The 17,019-nt window shown below is 46.7% G+C and overlaps 1 protein-coding gene across 3 annotated transcripts in view; it reads left to right on the top strand.

Moving 5' to 3' along the window:
- Positions 1–14,451, top strand: part of fbxo34 (F-box protein 34) — a 48,512-nt gene extending 34,061 nt beyond the window's left edge. For all 3 annotated transcript variants that reach the window (XM_029729698.1, XM_029729700.1, XM_029729699.1), the window contains exons 2-3: positions 695–899; positions 9,991–14,451. In XM_029729698.1, the coding sequence (XP_029585558.1) occupies positions 799–899; positions 9,991–12,433 (2,544 nt within the window). In that variant the 5' untranslated portion in view covers positions 695–798 and the 3' untranslated portion in view covers positions 12,434–14,451. The remainder of the gene's footprint in view (positions 1–694; positions 900–9,990) is intronic.
- The last annotated feature ends 2,568 nt before the right edge of the window (positions 14,452–17,019 follow it).

Below are 17,019 nucleotides of genomic sequence, written 5' to 3'. Positions count from 1 at the left end.
AAATGAGGCATAAGATAATGGAAACTAAGGTGGTTAAACCACAAACACAACATTGTAAACCTTGTAAAGGCATATGGTTGTTTTTGCCTTTTGTCTGTTTTTGTTAGACCGTGCCAGGTCTGGCTTGCTTTACGTAAGCCATACATTCAGAGGAACAACTTTGTGGAAAGAAATGTTTTTGTGAATATTTGTCCATATGTTTCTTGTATATTAACTTGTTGCCACCTGTCAATCTCAGCCAGGCAGCATTTCAAGAAGTGTTGGATTTTGATTCGGCCCTGGGCTTTTTGACTTATGCAGTTCTGCAGATCATTGTTCCTGGGAGGCCAGGGTGATTAACCCATTATAATGGTTGGCTAATTGAATTGTCATTATATCGGCATAAGATCCCCCCCCCCCCCCCCCCACAGGGTTCTCCTCAAAGAATGTAAGAGGGGTGCTGAACCACCTTGTGGACTGGCTGCGCCACTCTAAATGGTTTTCTATTTCAAATGTTTTACTTTTTGTTATCATATAAGGCAATCTTTTGCAGGAAATGGCAGTTAGAAGTGTTAAATCCTGGGGAGAACCCTGCACCGCACGCACGCGCGCACACACACACAGCCATGTTCCATTTAAGTGCTTTCTTCTATGTGCGAGGTGGTCTGGAACTGAGCTGTGTAATTAACTGTACATCGTGTCTGTTTCCCTGCAGTGTGGTGGATGGGACCCTGAGTTGTGCGGTCATCAGATCGTGGCCTGCAGGGGGTTGTGGGAGACACACGTCCGTCACCACACTGGACTGGAGGGAGGAGCTGAATGCCTGAGCGATGTGAATCTACGAGTTACTGCAAAGCTACCGCCTCCTCTCACAGCGAACATAGGAAACCACCACCCAACCTGCTGCTGTCAGCCTGGAGGTAAGAGACAAGATACAAACACACACTGGAAGTAAGCTTCTCCTATCTCGCCGAGTCCCCCCCTCACTCACAAATCACCACTCTACCTACCTACTTGCATACCTCAGAGGTGAGTTAAAGGGACAGCGCACTCAAATTATAAAATGACTTACTTGGTTCCTATGTTAAAAGCAGCTTATGGACAAGACTAGAATCCATGCTTTGTTTGGGTTGGTTTACCTAGTCACTACTACTAACATTAGCATTGAACTAGGCTTACCTGTTCAGCATGGCATTATTATTAGAGCCACCCATATTGAGCTAAAATTCCTGTTCAGGAGGGTGCAAGGTTAGTGTTTCGGATAGAAATACATAATGTATAATCAATAGGCCTATGTAGAATATGGGATTGTCAGCTCTACTCATAAAGTTTCTATTTGCAACCAAAGTTGTGACTGTTTTACTTGACTGAATAACACCTGTTGTACTACTCTGTGGGACAGTGCCTGCCAGCCAGGTGAATGATGGTTTAAGTACTGGGATTATTTAGTATGACTTTCCCATAACGATGTTGCAAAACACATTTATGAGTTTATTATCCCCCCTGCTTACCTCGTGTCTGTAAATGAAGGCCCATTTGTTTATGCCAAACTACAGACACGTGTGGAGGCCCGTGCTGTGCTTCAGGCTGACTCAGCCCCAGATGCTGCGTTTTTAAATACTTTTTTCAAATAATTTCATAATTCATAATCTGTGCTTGATTGCGTTTGCCTGGGTTAATGGACAAATAGAATAGTCACAAAACTTTTTGTACTCCGGGCCGGCCGGCAAACAAGTATTTCATCGATTTCAAATAGCATTTGAACCCAGGTGTGCGCTCCAGTAGCCCCCTGCCTCGCCTCAGGAAGAACATGTGATGTTGCACATAATTGCAGCATGCAGGCGCAGCCTCAGACTGCTTGCTCGTGTGTTTCCCAAATGACACCCTATCCCTATAGAGTGCTTTGGCACTACATAAGGAATAGGGTGCCATTTAGAACACAGCCCTCGTGTGACTTCATTCCTTGACTTTTGAAGTTGGATCAGTTCCCTGGCAACCTCCTATGGAGAAGAAGTTATGGACTCTTGAAGGAGGGAGGGGAATAGAGGAGAAAAGAATGAGGTTGTTACATTGAAGCTGCTCTCTCTAGCGGAGTCCAGGCGTGAGCTCACCTCATCAGAGCCCATGACTGCCCCTCCAGTCCACATAGGGCCAGCTCTGTTGTGCCTTTCACTTCAGACAGTTTTTAGTTTTTTTACATAACGCTAAATTGTACTTTTCCCTGAAATTGCCATTAGCACTGATGTGTGTTTTGGCGCTGGCACCAGGTATTGAGGAAAGTATGACTTGCAGGAGGGTGGTGTTTGTGTAATGGGCTCATCCCAAATGTCACTCTATTCCCTATATAGTGCACTTCTTTTGACCAGAGCCCTATATAGGCTATAGGGTGGCATTTGAGACGCAGTCTCAGTGTGGGGTCTTGAGCACTGCTGGGAAGGGGAAATAGTCTCTGTTGGCCAGGTTGTGTAATAATGAGTAACAGTCAAACTTGGCATGCCACACCAAGGGGCTGTTTAGGAGGGTGCAACCACAATATTGCAGAACATTCACATATAAATGTATTTTATAGAACAAAAATGTGGAATAGAGTAGTTACAGCATCTATATTCATTTACTTTTCTTTTTGCAACATTTATGTTTCACCTCACTGATTATAATACAACCCTGGAGTGTGGATCTCTGAACAAAATGGCTGATGCTAGTGACATTAGTGTAGCATGTTGTTGTCTGAGCTTCAATGACCTTTTGGTAACGTCAGCTAATGGCTAACTGATATGAATCAGTTAGAGTCCAAGAACCATGCCTGCCATTATTGTCCATGAATGATTTGTTTTTCAAAATTCCATGTCTTTGTTCATTGAGATTGTAAAAAAAAAAAGTGGTATAAAAGTATAATGAATTATAATTGTTATTACAGGTGTAGTTGTTGCCACGGCTGTATAATGTGAGCCTACTCAGTTGTTGATGTTGGTGCCACACTTTCCCCTTTTCAGTCAACACGTGCACACACACTAGAGCAGTGAAAACACGGTCTGGTGGTGGAGAGGAGAGTCACTGGGGCTACTGCAGGCCTTTCAAGGACACACAGCTCGCTGTTATTCTCCCTCCCTTGGCACACCGCTTTACATGCTCTCCAGCTAGCCAATTACTAGATGAAGCCACCCCACCCCTAGAGAGCAGTGTGTGTGTGTCCCAAATGGCACCCTATTATATACCCTATGGGTCCTGGCCAAAAGTAGTGCACTTTATATACAGTTCCTTCGGGAAATATTCAGACCCCTTGACTTTTTCCACATTATGTTAGGTTATAGACTTTTTTTCCCTCATAATCTACACAAAATACCCCATAATGACAAAGCAAAAACAGTTAAAAAAAATATATATATATATAAAAAATAAAAAATAATAAAAAAATTTTTTTTACATAAGTGTTCAGACCCTTTACTCAGTTTACAGCCTTTTGTCTTCTTGGGTATGACGCTACAAGCTTGGCACATCTGTATTTGGGGAGTTTCTCTCATTCTTCTCTGCAGATCCTCTCAAGCTCTGTTAGGTTGGATGGGGAGTGTTGTTGCACAGTTATTTTCAGGTCTCTCCAGAGATGTTCGATTGGGTTCAAGTCCGGGCTCTGGCTGGGCCACTCGAGGACATTCCGAGACTTGTCCCGATGCCACTCCTGCATTGTCTTGGCTGTATGCTTAGGGTCGTTGTCTTGTTGGAAGGTGAACCTTTGCCCCAATCTGAGGTCCTGAGCGCTCTGGAGCAGGTATTCATCAAGGATCTCTCTGTACTTTGCTCCATTCATCTTTCCCTCGTTCCTGACTAGTCTCCCAGTCCCTGCCGCTGAAAAACATCCCCACAGCATGATGCCATCAGCATGCTTCACCGTAGGGATGGTGCCAGGTTTCCTCCAGACGTGATGCTTGGCATTCAGGCCAAAGATTTCAATCTTGGTTTCATCAGACCAGAGAATGTTTATCATGGTCTGCGAGTCTTTAGGTGCCTTTTTGGCAAACTTCAAGCTGGCTGTCGTGCTTTTTTTACTGAGGAGTGGCTTCCGTCTGGCCGCTCTACCATAAAGGCCTGATTGGTAGAGTTCTGCAGAGAGAGTTGTCCTTCTGGTAGGTTCTCCCATCTCCACAGATGAACTCTGGAACTCTGTCAGCATGACCATCGGGTTCTTGGTCACCTCCCTGACCAAGGCCCTTCTCCCCCGATTGCTCGGTTTGTCCGGCGGCCAGCTCTAGGAAGAGTCTTGGTGGTTCCAAACTTCCTCCATTTTAAGAATGATGGATGCCATTGTGTTCTTGGGGATCTTCAATGCTGCAGAACATTTTTGGTATACTTCTCCAGATCTGTGCCTCGACACAATCCTGTCTCGAAGCTCTACGGACAATTCCATCGACCTCATGGCATGGTTTTTGCTCTGACATGCACTGTTAACTGTGGGACCTTTTATATAGACAGGTGTGCCTTTTTTTAGTAGTGGTTTCTTTACAGCATTTCAACCATGAAGGTCTGATTCAGTCTCTTCTGCTGCAGAGTACAAGTTCATTAGTTACCAGCCTCAGAAGACGCATCTCAACATCAACTGTTCAGAGGAAACTGTGTGAATCAGGCCTTCATGGTCAAATTGCTGCAAAGAAACCACAACTAAAGGATACCAATAAGAGACTTTCTTGGGCTAAGAAACACGAGCAATGGACATTAGACCGGTGGAAATCTGTCCTTTTGGTCTGAGTCTAAATTTGAGATTTTTGGTTCCAACCGCCGTGTTGTCTTTGAGACGCAGAGTAGGTCAATGGATGATCTTCACATGTGTGGTTCCCATTGTGAAGTGTGGAGGTGTGATGGTATGGGGGTGCTTTGCTGGTGACACTGTCTGTGATTTATTTAGAATTCAAGGCACACTTAACTAGCATGGCTACCACAGCATTCTGCAGCGATACGCCATCCCACCTGGTTTGCACTTAGTGGGATTATCATTTGTTTTTCACCCGACCTCAGCCCAATTGAGATGGTTTGGGATGAGTGGTACCCGCAGAGTGAAGGAAAAACAGCCAAAAGTGCTCAGCCTATGTGGGGACTCCAAGACTGTTGGAAAAGCATTCCAGGTGAAACTGGTTGAGAGAATGCCAAGCTGTCAAAGGGTGGCTACTTTGAAGAATCTCAAATATAAAGTATATTTAGATTTTTTATTTTTAACACTTTTTGGTTTCTACGTGATTTCATGTGTTATTTCATAGTTATGTCTTCAGTATTATTCTACAATGTAGAAAATAGTAAAATAAAGAAAAACCCTTGAATAAGTAGGTGTGCCCAAACTTTTGACTGGTTGTGTGTATTATATAGAAAAGCTATTTGAGATGCAGCCAGTGCCTTTGCTGTGCCCTTGTCGCCCCCCTCCCCTGCATGCCTCCCTGATTTGGTCACCTCAGGTGCCCCCCACCTCCACCCTACACTCCCACATTTATCAGAGCTCCAGGGCAGCAGTGAATAATGCCTTATATGTACTGCCGTCTGTCCTGTCCCACTGCGGCTACTTGAAGTCCTCTGTGTCGTTGATGGAGAGTGTGTGTGTGTGTGTGTGTGTGTCAGGGGCTGCATCAGCTGACAGGACTTGTGTAAGGGCCCAGCTGTGTCTGAACTTAGGCTCTGTTCCCATTATGTCAGAGCAGAGGGAGGGGGACTGGAGGAATAGCAGCGGGAGGGAGGCTGTGCTGGGGGAACAATGGAGGGAGGGTGGCTGGGCTGGGGGAACAGCAACCCTTGTTTTTGCCATAATCAGATTCAGTGTGACACAGCTTTCCATCCCCAAGACACCACATGTCCCAAATTGCACCCTATTCCCTTTTTAATGCAGTACTTTTGACCAAGGTCTAGGGATCTGGTAGTGCACGATGTCTAAGGAAGTTGTGAGGTTTTGCTCGCCTGAGGTAGAGGATCTCATGATAAGCAGTAAACCACACTATCTACCTAGGGAGTTCATCTGTATTTTTTTGTAGCCATCTACATACCACCAGAGACCGATGCTGGCACTAAGCCCGCACTCAATGAGATGTATTCCGCCATAAGCAAAAAGGAAAACGCTCATCCAGAGGCAGCTCTCCTAGTTGCCGTGGATTTTAATGCAGGGAAACTTAAATCAGTTTGACCTAATTTCTATCAATGTTAAATGTGCAACCAGAGGGGAAAAAACTCAAGACCACCTTTACTCCACACACAGATGTGTACAAAGCTCTCCCTCACCCTCCATTTGGCAAATCTGACCATAATTATATCCTCTTGATTCCTGCTTACATGCCAAAATTAAAGCAGGAAGCACCAGGGACTGTCAATAAAAAAGTGGTCAGATGGAACAGATGCAAAGGTACAGGACAGTTTTTTGCTAGCACAGACTGGAATAGGTTCTGAGATTCTTCCGATGGCATTGAGGAGTACGCCACATCAGTCGCTGGCTTCATCAGTAAGTGCATTGATGACGTCGTCCCCACAGTGACTGTACGTACATGCAATGGATTACAGGCAACATCCACACTGAGCTAAAGGGTAGAGCTGCCGCTTTCAAGGAGCGGGACTCTAACCTGGAAGCTTATAAGAAATCCCGCTATGCCCTCTGAACCATCAAATAGGCAAAGCGTCAGTACAGGACTAAGGTCAAATCGTACAACACTGGCTCCAACGCTTGTCAAATGTAGCAGGGCTTGCAAACTATTAGACTACAAAGGAAAGCACAGCCGAGAGCTCGCCCAGTGACAGGAGCCTACCAGACGAGCTAAATTACTTCTATGCTCGCTTCGAGGCAAGTAACACTGAAACATGCATGAGAGCATCAGCTGTTCCAGACGACTGTGATCAAGCTCTCCGCAGCCGTTGTAAGACCTTTTAAACAGGTCAATATTCACAAGGCCGCAGGGTCAGACGGATTACCAGGACGTGCACTCCGAGCATGCGCTGACCAACTGGCAAGTGTCTTCACTGACATTTTCAACCTGTCCCTGACCGAGTCTGTAATACCAACATGTTTCAAGCAGACCACCATAGTCCCTGTGCCCAAGAACACAAAGGTAACCTGCCTAAATGATTACCAACACGTAGCACTCACATCTGTAGCTATGAAGTGCTTTGAAAGGCTTGTCATGGCTCACATCAACACCATTATCCCAAAAACCCTAGACCTACTCCAATTTGCATACCTCCCCAACAGATCCACAAATGATGCACGCAGATCCTCAACACGGGGGCCCCTCAGGGGTGCGTGCTCAGTCCCCTCCTGTACTCCCTGTTCACTCATAACTGCACAGCCAGGCACGACTCCAACGCCATCATTTAAGTTTGCCGATGACAAAACAGTGGTAGGCCTGAACACCGACAACGATGAGACAGCCTATAAGGAGGAGGTCAAAGACCTGACCGTGTGGTGCGAAGACAACAACCTCTCCCTCCACATGATCAAAACAAAGGAGATGATTGTGGACTACATGAAAAAGAGGACCGAGCACGCCCCCATTCTCATTGACGGAGCTGTAGTGGAGCAGGTTGAGAGTGCCTTTGCATTCCTTGGCGCCCACATCGCCAACAAACTAACATGGTCCAAGCACCCCAAGACAGTCGTGAAGAGGGCACGGCAAAACCCATTCCCCCTCAGGAGACTGAAAAGATTTGGCATGGGTCCTCAAATCCTCAAAAGGTTCTACAGCTGCACCATCGAGAGCATCCTGACGGGTTGCATCACTGCCTGGTATGGCAACTGCTCGGCCTCCGACCGCAAGACACTACAAAGGGTATTGCCTACAGCCCAGTACATCACTGTGCCAAGCTTCCTGCCATTCAGGACGTCTATACCAGGCAGTGTCAGGAAGGCCCAAATAATTGTCAGACTCCAGCCAACCTAGTCATAGACTGTTCTCTCTGCTACCGCACGGCAAGCGGTACCGGACCACCAAGTCTAGGTTCAAGAGGCTTCTAAACATCTTCTACCCCCAAGTCATAAGACTCCTGAAGATTTAGTCAAAGGGCTACCCCAGACAATTTGCATTGCCCCCCCTCCCCCACATTTACGCAGCTGCTACTCTGTTATTATCTATGCCTAGTCACTTTAACTCTACCTAAATGTACATATTACCTCGACTAACCGGTGCCCCCACACATTGACTCTGTACTGGTACCACCTGTATATAGCCTCGCTATTGTTATTTTACGGCTGCTCTTTAATTATTTGTTTTATTTCTTACTTGAAGGTATTTTTCTTAACTGCACTGTTGGTTAAGCATTTCACTAAGGTCGTAGTCGGCACGTGATAGATATAAATAAATAAATAAATATATATATATATATATATATATATATATATATATGGGAAGCAGACTGTTTATGCAGTGTGAACCAATGGGATCACCTGGGTTTGAGCCCCTCCATCCAAGGCAAGGATCGAGTGCTGCCTCTCCCTGCCTGCCTGATCAATAGGATGAAAGTGATATCATAGATAAGCACCAAAAGTACCCAATGCACAATCGACACTAAACCCTACTCCAGTGTAAAGTAAGCTATGTAGTTTAAGGCAAGCTCAGCGCATTTCCACTGTTAGCATTTTCGCAAGGAAGGTTTTGCCAGAGGAATATACACTGAGTGTACAAAACATTGTGTGCCATTCAGATGGTGAATGGGCAATTCAAAATTTTTCAGTGCCTTTGAACAGGGTATAGTAGTAGGTGCCAGATGCACCGGTTTGAGTGGCAAGAACTGCAACGCAGCTGGGTTTTTCACGCTCAACAGTTTCCCGTGTGTATCATGAATGGTCCACCACCCAAAGGACATCCAGCCAACTTGACACAACTGTGGGAAGCGCTGGAGTCAACGTGGGCCAGTATCACTGTGGAACGCTTTCGATACCTTCTAGTCCATGCCCCAACGAATTGAGGCTGTTCTGAGGGCAAAAGGGGGTGCAACTCAATATTAGGAAGGTGTTTCTAATGTTTTGTACACTTGGTGTATGTTGGCCGGTGCAGGCAGGGCAAATCTTCCCCTTCTGGCCGTCTGCCTCTCCATGCTAAGTGCAGAAACATGTTCTTCAGTTTCTATTTCAGGGGTTCCCTGAGACATTTGAGTTGATGAATATTGCGTACAGATGACTTAAATTCTGGCAAGGGAATCTGTAGAATAAGTTGCGGGATAATACAATACTATGTATGTTCTTAACCATTTGTAACATGGGCCTGGGAGGCTCACAGGGATATTGGTATCCACAGTTCTCTACCAATTATCACATTTTCAACACAATACCGCTTGTATTACAATTGTTTTAGTGGGAATTAGCTTAAACTACAAAATGTTCTCTCCGATACCAAATGTGTTACCACTATTAGCACAAATGAATGGTGGTCTCATCAGTTTAATGCAATGGCAGTAGGCCTAATGCAGTGGAAATGTTTGTAGGGTACTTGGCGTGCATGGGGAATGGAGAACAGTGGTTCAACGTGATTAGAGAGCTCACACCGTTACATACTGTTCAATAGGCCTAAATACCCAATGAATAAATGTTTAAGAAAAACGGCATCGTTCAAGAGAAGAAAAAAGGGTGGTTGCGGATGGGTTATTAGCAATTGGGTGAACAAACAGCTGACCAGCGCGTCATTAGTCCCCTCCCGGGTCCAAAAAGTTTGGGAACCCCTGCTCTGTGTTGCAATAAGTACCCTATACCCTACATATTGTGCCATTTGGAATGCACCTCTTGTTTTCTTCTGTAGCTGACCTGAGGCCCAGTAGTCTGAGCATAGATAGAGGGTTATAGTTCTGGTTGTCCCACTCCCAACTGCGTTTGTTGATAATATATTTGCTGCATTGGCTAAATATTCAGGGCGTGTCGGATAGAAATAGAATAACTAGAGCTGACTTCATTTGCTATTCTGCCTTCTATGAATGTTCTCCAACCTTGCATCCTCCTGAACAGGCCCCTGTTTAGGCTGTCATAACACATGCACCACAATAACGCATTGACTCCTTCTCTTCCAGGGCTGCAGCCATGCACCTCAAGCCATACCCCAAACTGCAGAAGAAAGAGTTCCACCTGGAGTCCAGTCAGGACAGCCAGAGGGGCCTTCACCATATGAGCCAGCAGGGGGCCCTGTCTCTGAGGACAGAGTGGGGGGTCCGTCCAGCCCTGGTGGGCTCGTCTAGCAGCGGGCTCGGCCCGGGCACGGCCCGCTCCCCCCTTAGTGTCATATCCACCAACACCCTGTGCTGCAGTGACAACAGTAATAGTACCCATGGCAACAGTGGTAGTGGGCTGCAGACCTCAAGGCTGAGTGGGTCTGGGGGAAATGTATTCCACAGTAGTACAACCTGGGCCCGGAGGAAAACCTCCGAGACCTCCTACACCACCACCTCGTCCCTGCTGCTTCTCCTCCCCACCTCCTCTACAGGCTCAGGGGGATCTGAGAACCAGGAGGCCTCCCTCAGCGTCTCCTACCAGGGGGAGGACGGAGAGGGACCGCTGGACATCTGGGCCGTCATCAAGCCCGGCAACACCAAGGAGAAAATCGCCATCTTCGCCTCGCCCCAGTGCCGCGGCGGCCTCGTGAATGGTGGCGGTGGAGGAGAGCCGGTCAGGGAGGCGCGTGAGGGAGACTCGGTGAGCAGCATCTCAGTGAGGACGGTGTCTGTGAAGATGAAAAGCTGTTGGGAGGAAGAGGGTGGCTCTGTGGCCAAGCGCAGGAGGAGGTCAGGGCATCGGGGCCACCACCAGGACAGAGACCGACAGTCACCCAGAGCCCTAGAGAGACAGAGCCCACTGAGTCCCACCAAGAACTGCCCCGAAGAGGTGACCCTTGGCGAGAGCCCTAGAGTGCCTGAGTGTGGGGTTGTAGGGGTGGGTGGGGAGCAGGTATGTAGGGTAGAGGGCGAGGAGGGGAGTGAGACTGGGACGGGTAAGGCTCTCTCTGTGGGGGAGTTGGTGGCCGCCTTGGAGCAGAGAGCCAGCGACAAGCAAGGGGACTCTAAGCCTGTCTCTCTGCGGAGCTCCACTAGCATTACCTTATCCAGGGGGCTGTCACTGACCCAAGAGCCCCAGCAGCCCAAAGCCCCAGACCAGAGCCCCCAGGGGACAGATGAGGAGGCAGAGTGTGTAAAGGTGTCGGACATGGTGGCCAAGCTGGAGTCAGAGTGCCTGAAGCGCCGGAGTGTTCCAAGGGAAGGGTCCGGATCCGGGTCCGGAGGAGAGCTGTCGCGCAACAACAGCCTGCGGAGGAGGGTGGGCCGGGTGTTACTGGCAGGAGCAGACGCCTGCTCCATCTCAGCCCAGCCACCTCCGTCTCCCACCGGGCCCCAGCACGGACTAGAGGAGACCACGGGGGTGCAGCACCTCCACGCTAGTCCCTCTGAGGGCCGTCCCTCTGTTAGCACCATCCACATGGACAAACTAGTTCCCAGCAGCTGCCATGAAGCTTCCTACTGGGCTTCCCGTTCCTCTGACCCAGCTTCTCCGTCTCACAGTGTGGAATCTGGGTGTGGAGCCTCTGGGTGTGGAGCCTCCGTCCGTGCTGTCAGAGAGCCAGAGGAGACGTGTGAGGCCCAGGGACAGCAGGAGGGGAGCAGGGTCATTGAGGCTGGGCAGGATCTGTACTTCCAGCTCCAGTCAGAGCGGGCCAGCAGCAGTCTACAGAGTGAGGAGCCCCTCCCAGGCATGCTGTTCTTCTCACACCCTCTGCCCTCACAGCCGGCGCTAGAACAACACACACTCCCACACCCAGACAGTACTTGCACCCAGGACACTGAGTCCAGCCCTAAACTCACCAGAGACTTAGCGGAAACCTCCAAGACTCAGCCCTGCGACCCTGCTATCACCTCCCTCCTCCCTGAAACCATATCGCACAGTGAGAACTGGGCCAAAGAGGAGGACGAGGAGAGGGAGGAGGAGAAGGCGGTGAGTGAGGGAGAGGGGAGTGCTTTTAGCCAGTGCGAGACCGTGCCTTTCCCCCTGCGCCGCCTGGTGTCTCACGAGTTCCTGGAGATGCGCTTTAAGATCCAGCTGCTCCTGGAACCCCAGCAGTACATGGCCTTCCTGCCCCACCACATCATCGTTAAGATCTTCTGCCTGCTGCCCACAGAGAACCTGGCAGCGCTTAAGTGCACCTGCCACTACTTCAAGTTCCTCATTGAGAGCTACGGCGTTCAACCCGCGGACTCCCGCTGGGTGTGCGACCCCCGCTACAAAGACGATCCCTGCAAGCAGTGTAAAAAACGGTATGGGCGCGGGGATGTGTCCCTCTGCCGCTGGCACCACAAGCCCTACTGCCAGGCGCTGCCCTACGGCCCCGGGTACTGGATGTGTTGCCACGGTTCCCACAAAGACACGCCCGGCTGCAACGTCGGTCTCCATGACAACCGCTGGGTGCCCGCCTTCCATAGTATCAACATGCCAATCTATAAGAAACCCAGGGCGGTCACTGAGGAGTAGTGGAATAGACAATGGGAGAAAAAGTGACTTGACTTCTGTGTGCTTTACTTTGCCAATGAGGGCTTTGTGTGCGTGTCTGTGTTGCCATATGTGCATTTATTTGTGGGGAGTGTCTGACCGTAACCAGGTTGCTGGTACTGATGAGGAATCACTGGATCTCTTCCTTTACCCCTGACCCCTAACCACTGACCTCTAACCCCTCCTCAGGTCCTCTGAGATGGTCAGCACTTTAACCCTGGTCATAATTCTCAGTCTTCAAAGGATTCTGACAGGGTATTCTATTTACTTGCTTCAACGTGTTGGGTTAAAACATCTGATTCTGACCAGAGTGTGTTGAAGAGAGAAGCTTTGTTTCAGATTTCTCCCCAGTGTTGATGCTTAATATGTGTCTCCTTGCCCACAGCCATAATGTCTCCTTGCTTATGCATTAACCAATACGTTGGGATAGCTATTTTAGTCAAGGTAAGCCTATCAACGTTATGTAGTATACCCCACCCAGAAGTGTGATTTACTCAGTGTTAATGTGTTGTTGTCTAAGTGGATACATACATTGCTGCAGGTCCCCGGTTTATGCAAAATGTGAATCAACCCCATCCTATATCCCAACTCAACTGTATCAGTCTCCGGGTCAGAGAGGGAAAGGGTTTTGTCTGTCCTGTATCTGGTTTGATTGGAAAAAGTTTGTTCTGAGCCCAGTTGTGTTTACATTGTAGATAGTGCTACTGAGTCCTATATCAAAAACAAAGTGAAGAAGATTGACAAGCAGCACGAGTAGCTATGACTTGAATGCATTTATCTTCAGTTTGGTAAAAATGAAAAAAAGTTTATTTTGACCCCGTCATGTATATATTTATGAATTATTATTATTGGGTGTTTTACGATGGGTCCCAGATGTATAACCCATATACTTATTGGCCGTCCTCAGTGCATTATTCTCCACCATTTTTAATGTGCGTCTGAAATGGCACAGTATTCCCTATATAGTGCACTACTTTTGACCAGAGCAATAAGGCTGGTCAAAAGCAGTGCGCTATAAATGGAATAGAGTGCCATTTTGGACAAGTGCTCATCCCTCCTTTTTATGATGCTGATATTTCTTGAAGGGAAACATTTCTGGAGAAGTTCACCTGTGTGTCTCTTCTTTACAATGATTAACTGGACATGATCTAAAAACAAAAACAGGAAAACAATAAGGGTTGATTACAAAGGGGGAGAAAAAATGGTCTCTAAAAGTAATTTGCCCCCAGATATTTTAAAAAACAGTTTGTTGTATAATATTCCAGCTGTACTCTGTCTGCAAAGGCATTTTACTTCAATAAAGTGCATTCATTCTGAGGTTAACTGTCATAACCCACCTTTCCTTCTCGTGGTGTCTTTAAACTGAAAGTGTAAAGGTTACAACATAAAATGGAATATATTGTTCTTTACTGAAGATTCAGGGATATAGACTAAATGTATATTGAGGGTCTCCAGCCTTAAATGTCACCCATTTCTATTATTTATCACATCTTGTCATTGACATGCGTCAGTCAATGTCGTTCACAACTTAAGGTCTATACTGTAGAGCTGGTAGGCTTGCCTTTCATTGGGGTGAGGGGTATTGTTTGGGTCCAGGTGTGTTGGGGAAAGAGCACAAAGACACGCACAACAGATTTATAAAAGCAAAATAAATATGTATTCCTTGCTGTGTGAGAAATTACTTCCTAGAAGTTGATATTAATCATCTCAAACATTTGAGGGAAATTTCCCCCTTTGTCAACTTTAATACCAAAATGGCAGTCCTCCAACAAAGGGTCTGGATTGTCCACTTGAAAAGGCAAAGTGAGATGAGTATTCAATGTATCAATGGGTGCTAATATGAACACTAGCATGGAATTGTCTGTCATGTCAGTGCCTCCTGAAATGGTGTGTTCACATATGCATGCTCTTTCGTTTCTTTCTTCATTTGGGTGACCTTTTTGAATTCACAACAGACAGTAGGGGATGAATAAGACTTGGCAATAAAATGCATGAAAAGATCCTGTGGGTTGCCAGTGGTTTTGATTTGAGCATTAAGGATCATCTTCTAAATCCCAACTTGATACATTTGCTACTAGCTAGAGATCTCTATTTTAACCCTCGGTCCCAAGACCCCAGCAAAAACCTGCTTTTCATTTGTCTGCATGTCAAGCCCTTGTATTTAGCCTCACAATTAAGTGTTATACAATTTTATTTCAGCACAACCAGGGCAGCTACAAGGAGACAAAACAATTTAACAAACAGCTACATTCATGAGTTTTATTGACATGTGGATTTATATGAATGCTATAAGTACAGAAGTTGTTCTCTGGGAAATTAATATCCAACTAGTCAGCGACAACTGCTTATTACGGTATTATAGAGACTACAGTGCATTCAAAAAGTACAGTATTGACTTATTCATTTTGCTACGTTACAGCCTTAAGTGATTAAAACAAAATCCCCCTCATCAATTTACACACAATATCCCATAATGACAAAGTGAACAGGTTTTTAGAACAAATTCAAACACACCTTAGTATTCAGACCCTTTGCTATGAGACTCAGAATTGAGCTCTGATGCATCATCCCCCTTTCCTTTACCTGTTTCCATTGATCATCCTTAAGATGTTTCTAAAACTTGATTGGAGTCCACCTGTGGTAAATTCAATTGATTGGACATGCTTTGGAAAGGCACACACCTGTGTGTGTATATATAAGCTCTGATGGAGCTCCTCTGTACTGATGGGAGAAACTTCCAGAAGGACAACGATCTCTGCAGCATGCCACCAATCACGCCTTTATGGTATAGTGGCCAGATGGAAGCCACTCCTCAGTAAAAGGCACATGACAGCCTGCTTGGAGTTTGCCAAAAGGCACCTAAAGGACTCTGACCATGAGAAACAAGATCCTCTGGTCTGATGAAACCCAGATTGAACTCTTTGGCCTGAAGCATGGTGGTGGCAGCATGCCGTGGGGATGTTTTTCAGGAATGGGGAGACTAATAAGGATTGACGGAAAGATGAATGGCGCAAAGTACAGAGAGATTCTTGATTAAAACCTGCTCCAGAGCACTCAGGACCTCAGACTAGGGGCGAATCTTCACCTTCCAACAGGACAACGCAGGAGAGGCTTCGGGACAAGTCTCAGAATGTCCTTGTGTGGCCCAGCCAGAGCTCAGACTTGAACTCGATTGAATACCTCTGGAGAGACCTGAAAATAGCTGTGCAGCGACGCTCCCCATCCAACCTTAACAGAGCTTGAGAGGATCTGCGGAGAAGAATGGGAGAAACTCCCCAAATACAGGTGTGCCAAGCTTGTAGCGTCATACCCAAGAAGACTCAAGGCTGTAATCGCTGCCAAAGGTGCATCAACAAAGTACTAAATAAAGGAAATCCCACAGTGCATTCGGAGAGTATTCAGACCCCTTGACTTATAGTTATGACTCATTCTGTGGTACTCTACTGGCTAGGCTTGAATTTCCCTGCCAATAATATTTGAAAATATGTAGGTATATGATCACACTGGTAAGAGATCATTTGTTGTATTACTTGTGAGGCACAGCTGAGTGAGTATAATAAAAGTATTACTAGACTAATGGTCTGCATCTGATGGTCAGTCTGAGGGGAGGGAGGGTGGGAGCAGCGGTGAGGCTGCCTCTCATCCGACTCAACATCCCTCCACTGAGAAAAGGGGACACAGTCTTCCAGGTGATGGCGAAACTGAAGTCGCACTGCATTATTTCTGCCTCATGCACCAATTCATGTTCTTACTCCTATGATCAGAGAAAGTTAAATATTCCTTAATATTAAAAAGACAAGTTGCTACTAACAAGCTTATCAGAACACGTTGCTATACTCATCCATTGCAGCTGCAGTGCTGGTTGTAACGTGAGTGGAAGTTGGGAGAACGTGCATTCTATGGCTTATAAATGTGTTGACAGTTCTGAATAACAAACTTACTCATCAAAACAGCAGCTCTTTGCTGTATTCCTCGAGTCTCTCTAGTCATGGTTTTAAAGTTTAGAAATCTCAACTTTTCTGTGAGTTTGAGGTTTCTTTTTACAGTCTATGGCTCGACGAAACTGTGCAGACAGTGATCTGAACTATGTGATTGGCCAGCGGTTGGCCTATAGAGATGGGCCCTCACTGGATCAAAATATTTTATGATGGACAAGGTCCTGCGCGTAGAAAGGACTGGCTGACACAATCTAACGCTAGAGGGGGTCAGGAGATGGTAGAGTACAGTCCTACCACACTGTGCAGGACAACAATCCTGTCCCCATGAGTAGGGCAGACGTATCACATATGACGACGTGAGACTGAGGCTGAAGAGGATAATTCCTCAGCTCCCATGGACAAAGACAGAGTGAATGAAACATTGGAGTTGGTACCTGGTGAGCCAGAGTCTACAACAATGACGTCTCATTCCAAGAAGAATGAAGCTGGAAAAGTGGCTGAGACTAGTGACAATCATAATCCAATAGAAAACTGAGGTTAATAATGGACCCCGAAGGTGGTGCAACTCTCTGTGGAATACCAAAGGCAGCCAAACATCAATGCTGGCCTTCATTCAAACAAACCGGAATC

This window comes from Salmo trutta, chromosome 33 (assembly GCF_901001165.1).
Source record: "Salmo trutta chromosome 33, fSalTru1.1, whole genome shotgun sequence".
Lineage (NCBI taxonomy): Eukaryota > Metazoa > Chordata > Actinopteri > Salmoniformes > Salmonidae > Salmo > Salmo trutta.
Note: the sequence above shows the minus strand (reverse complement) of the source record. Positions and strands in the feature narration are given on the sequence as shown.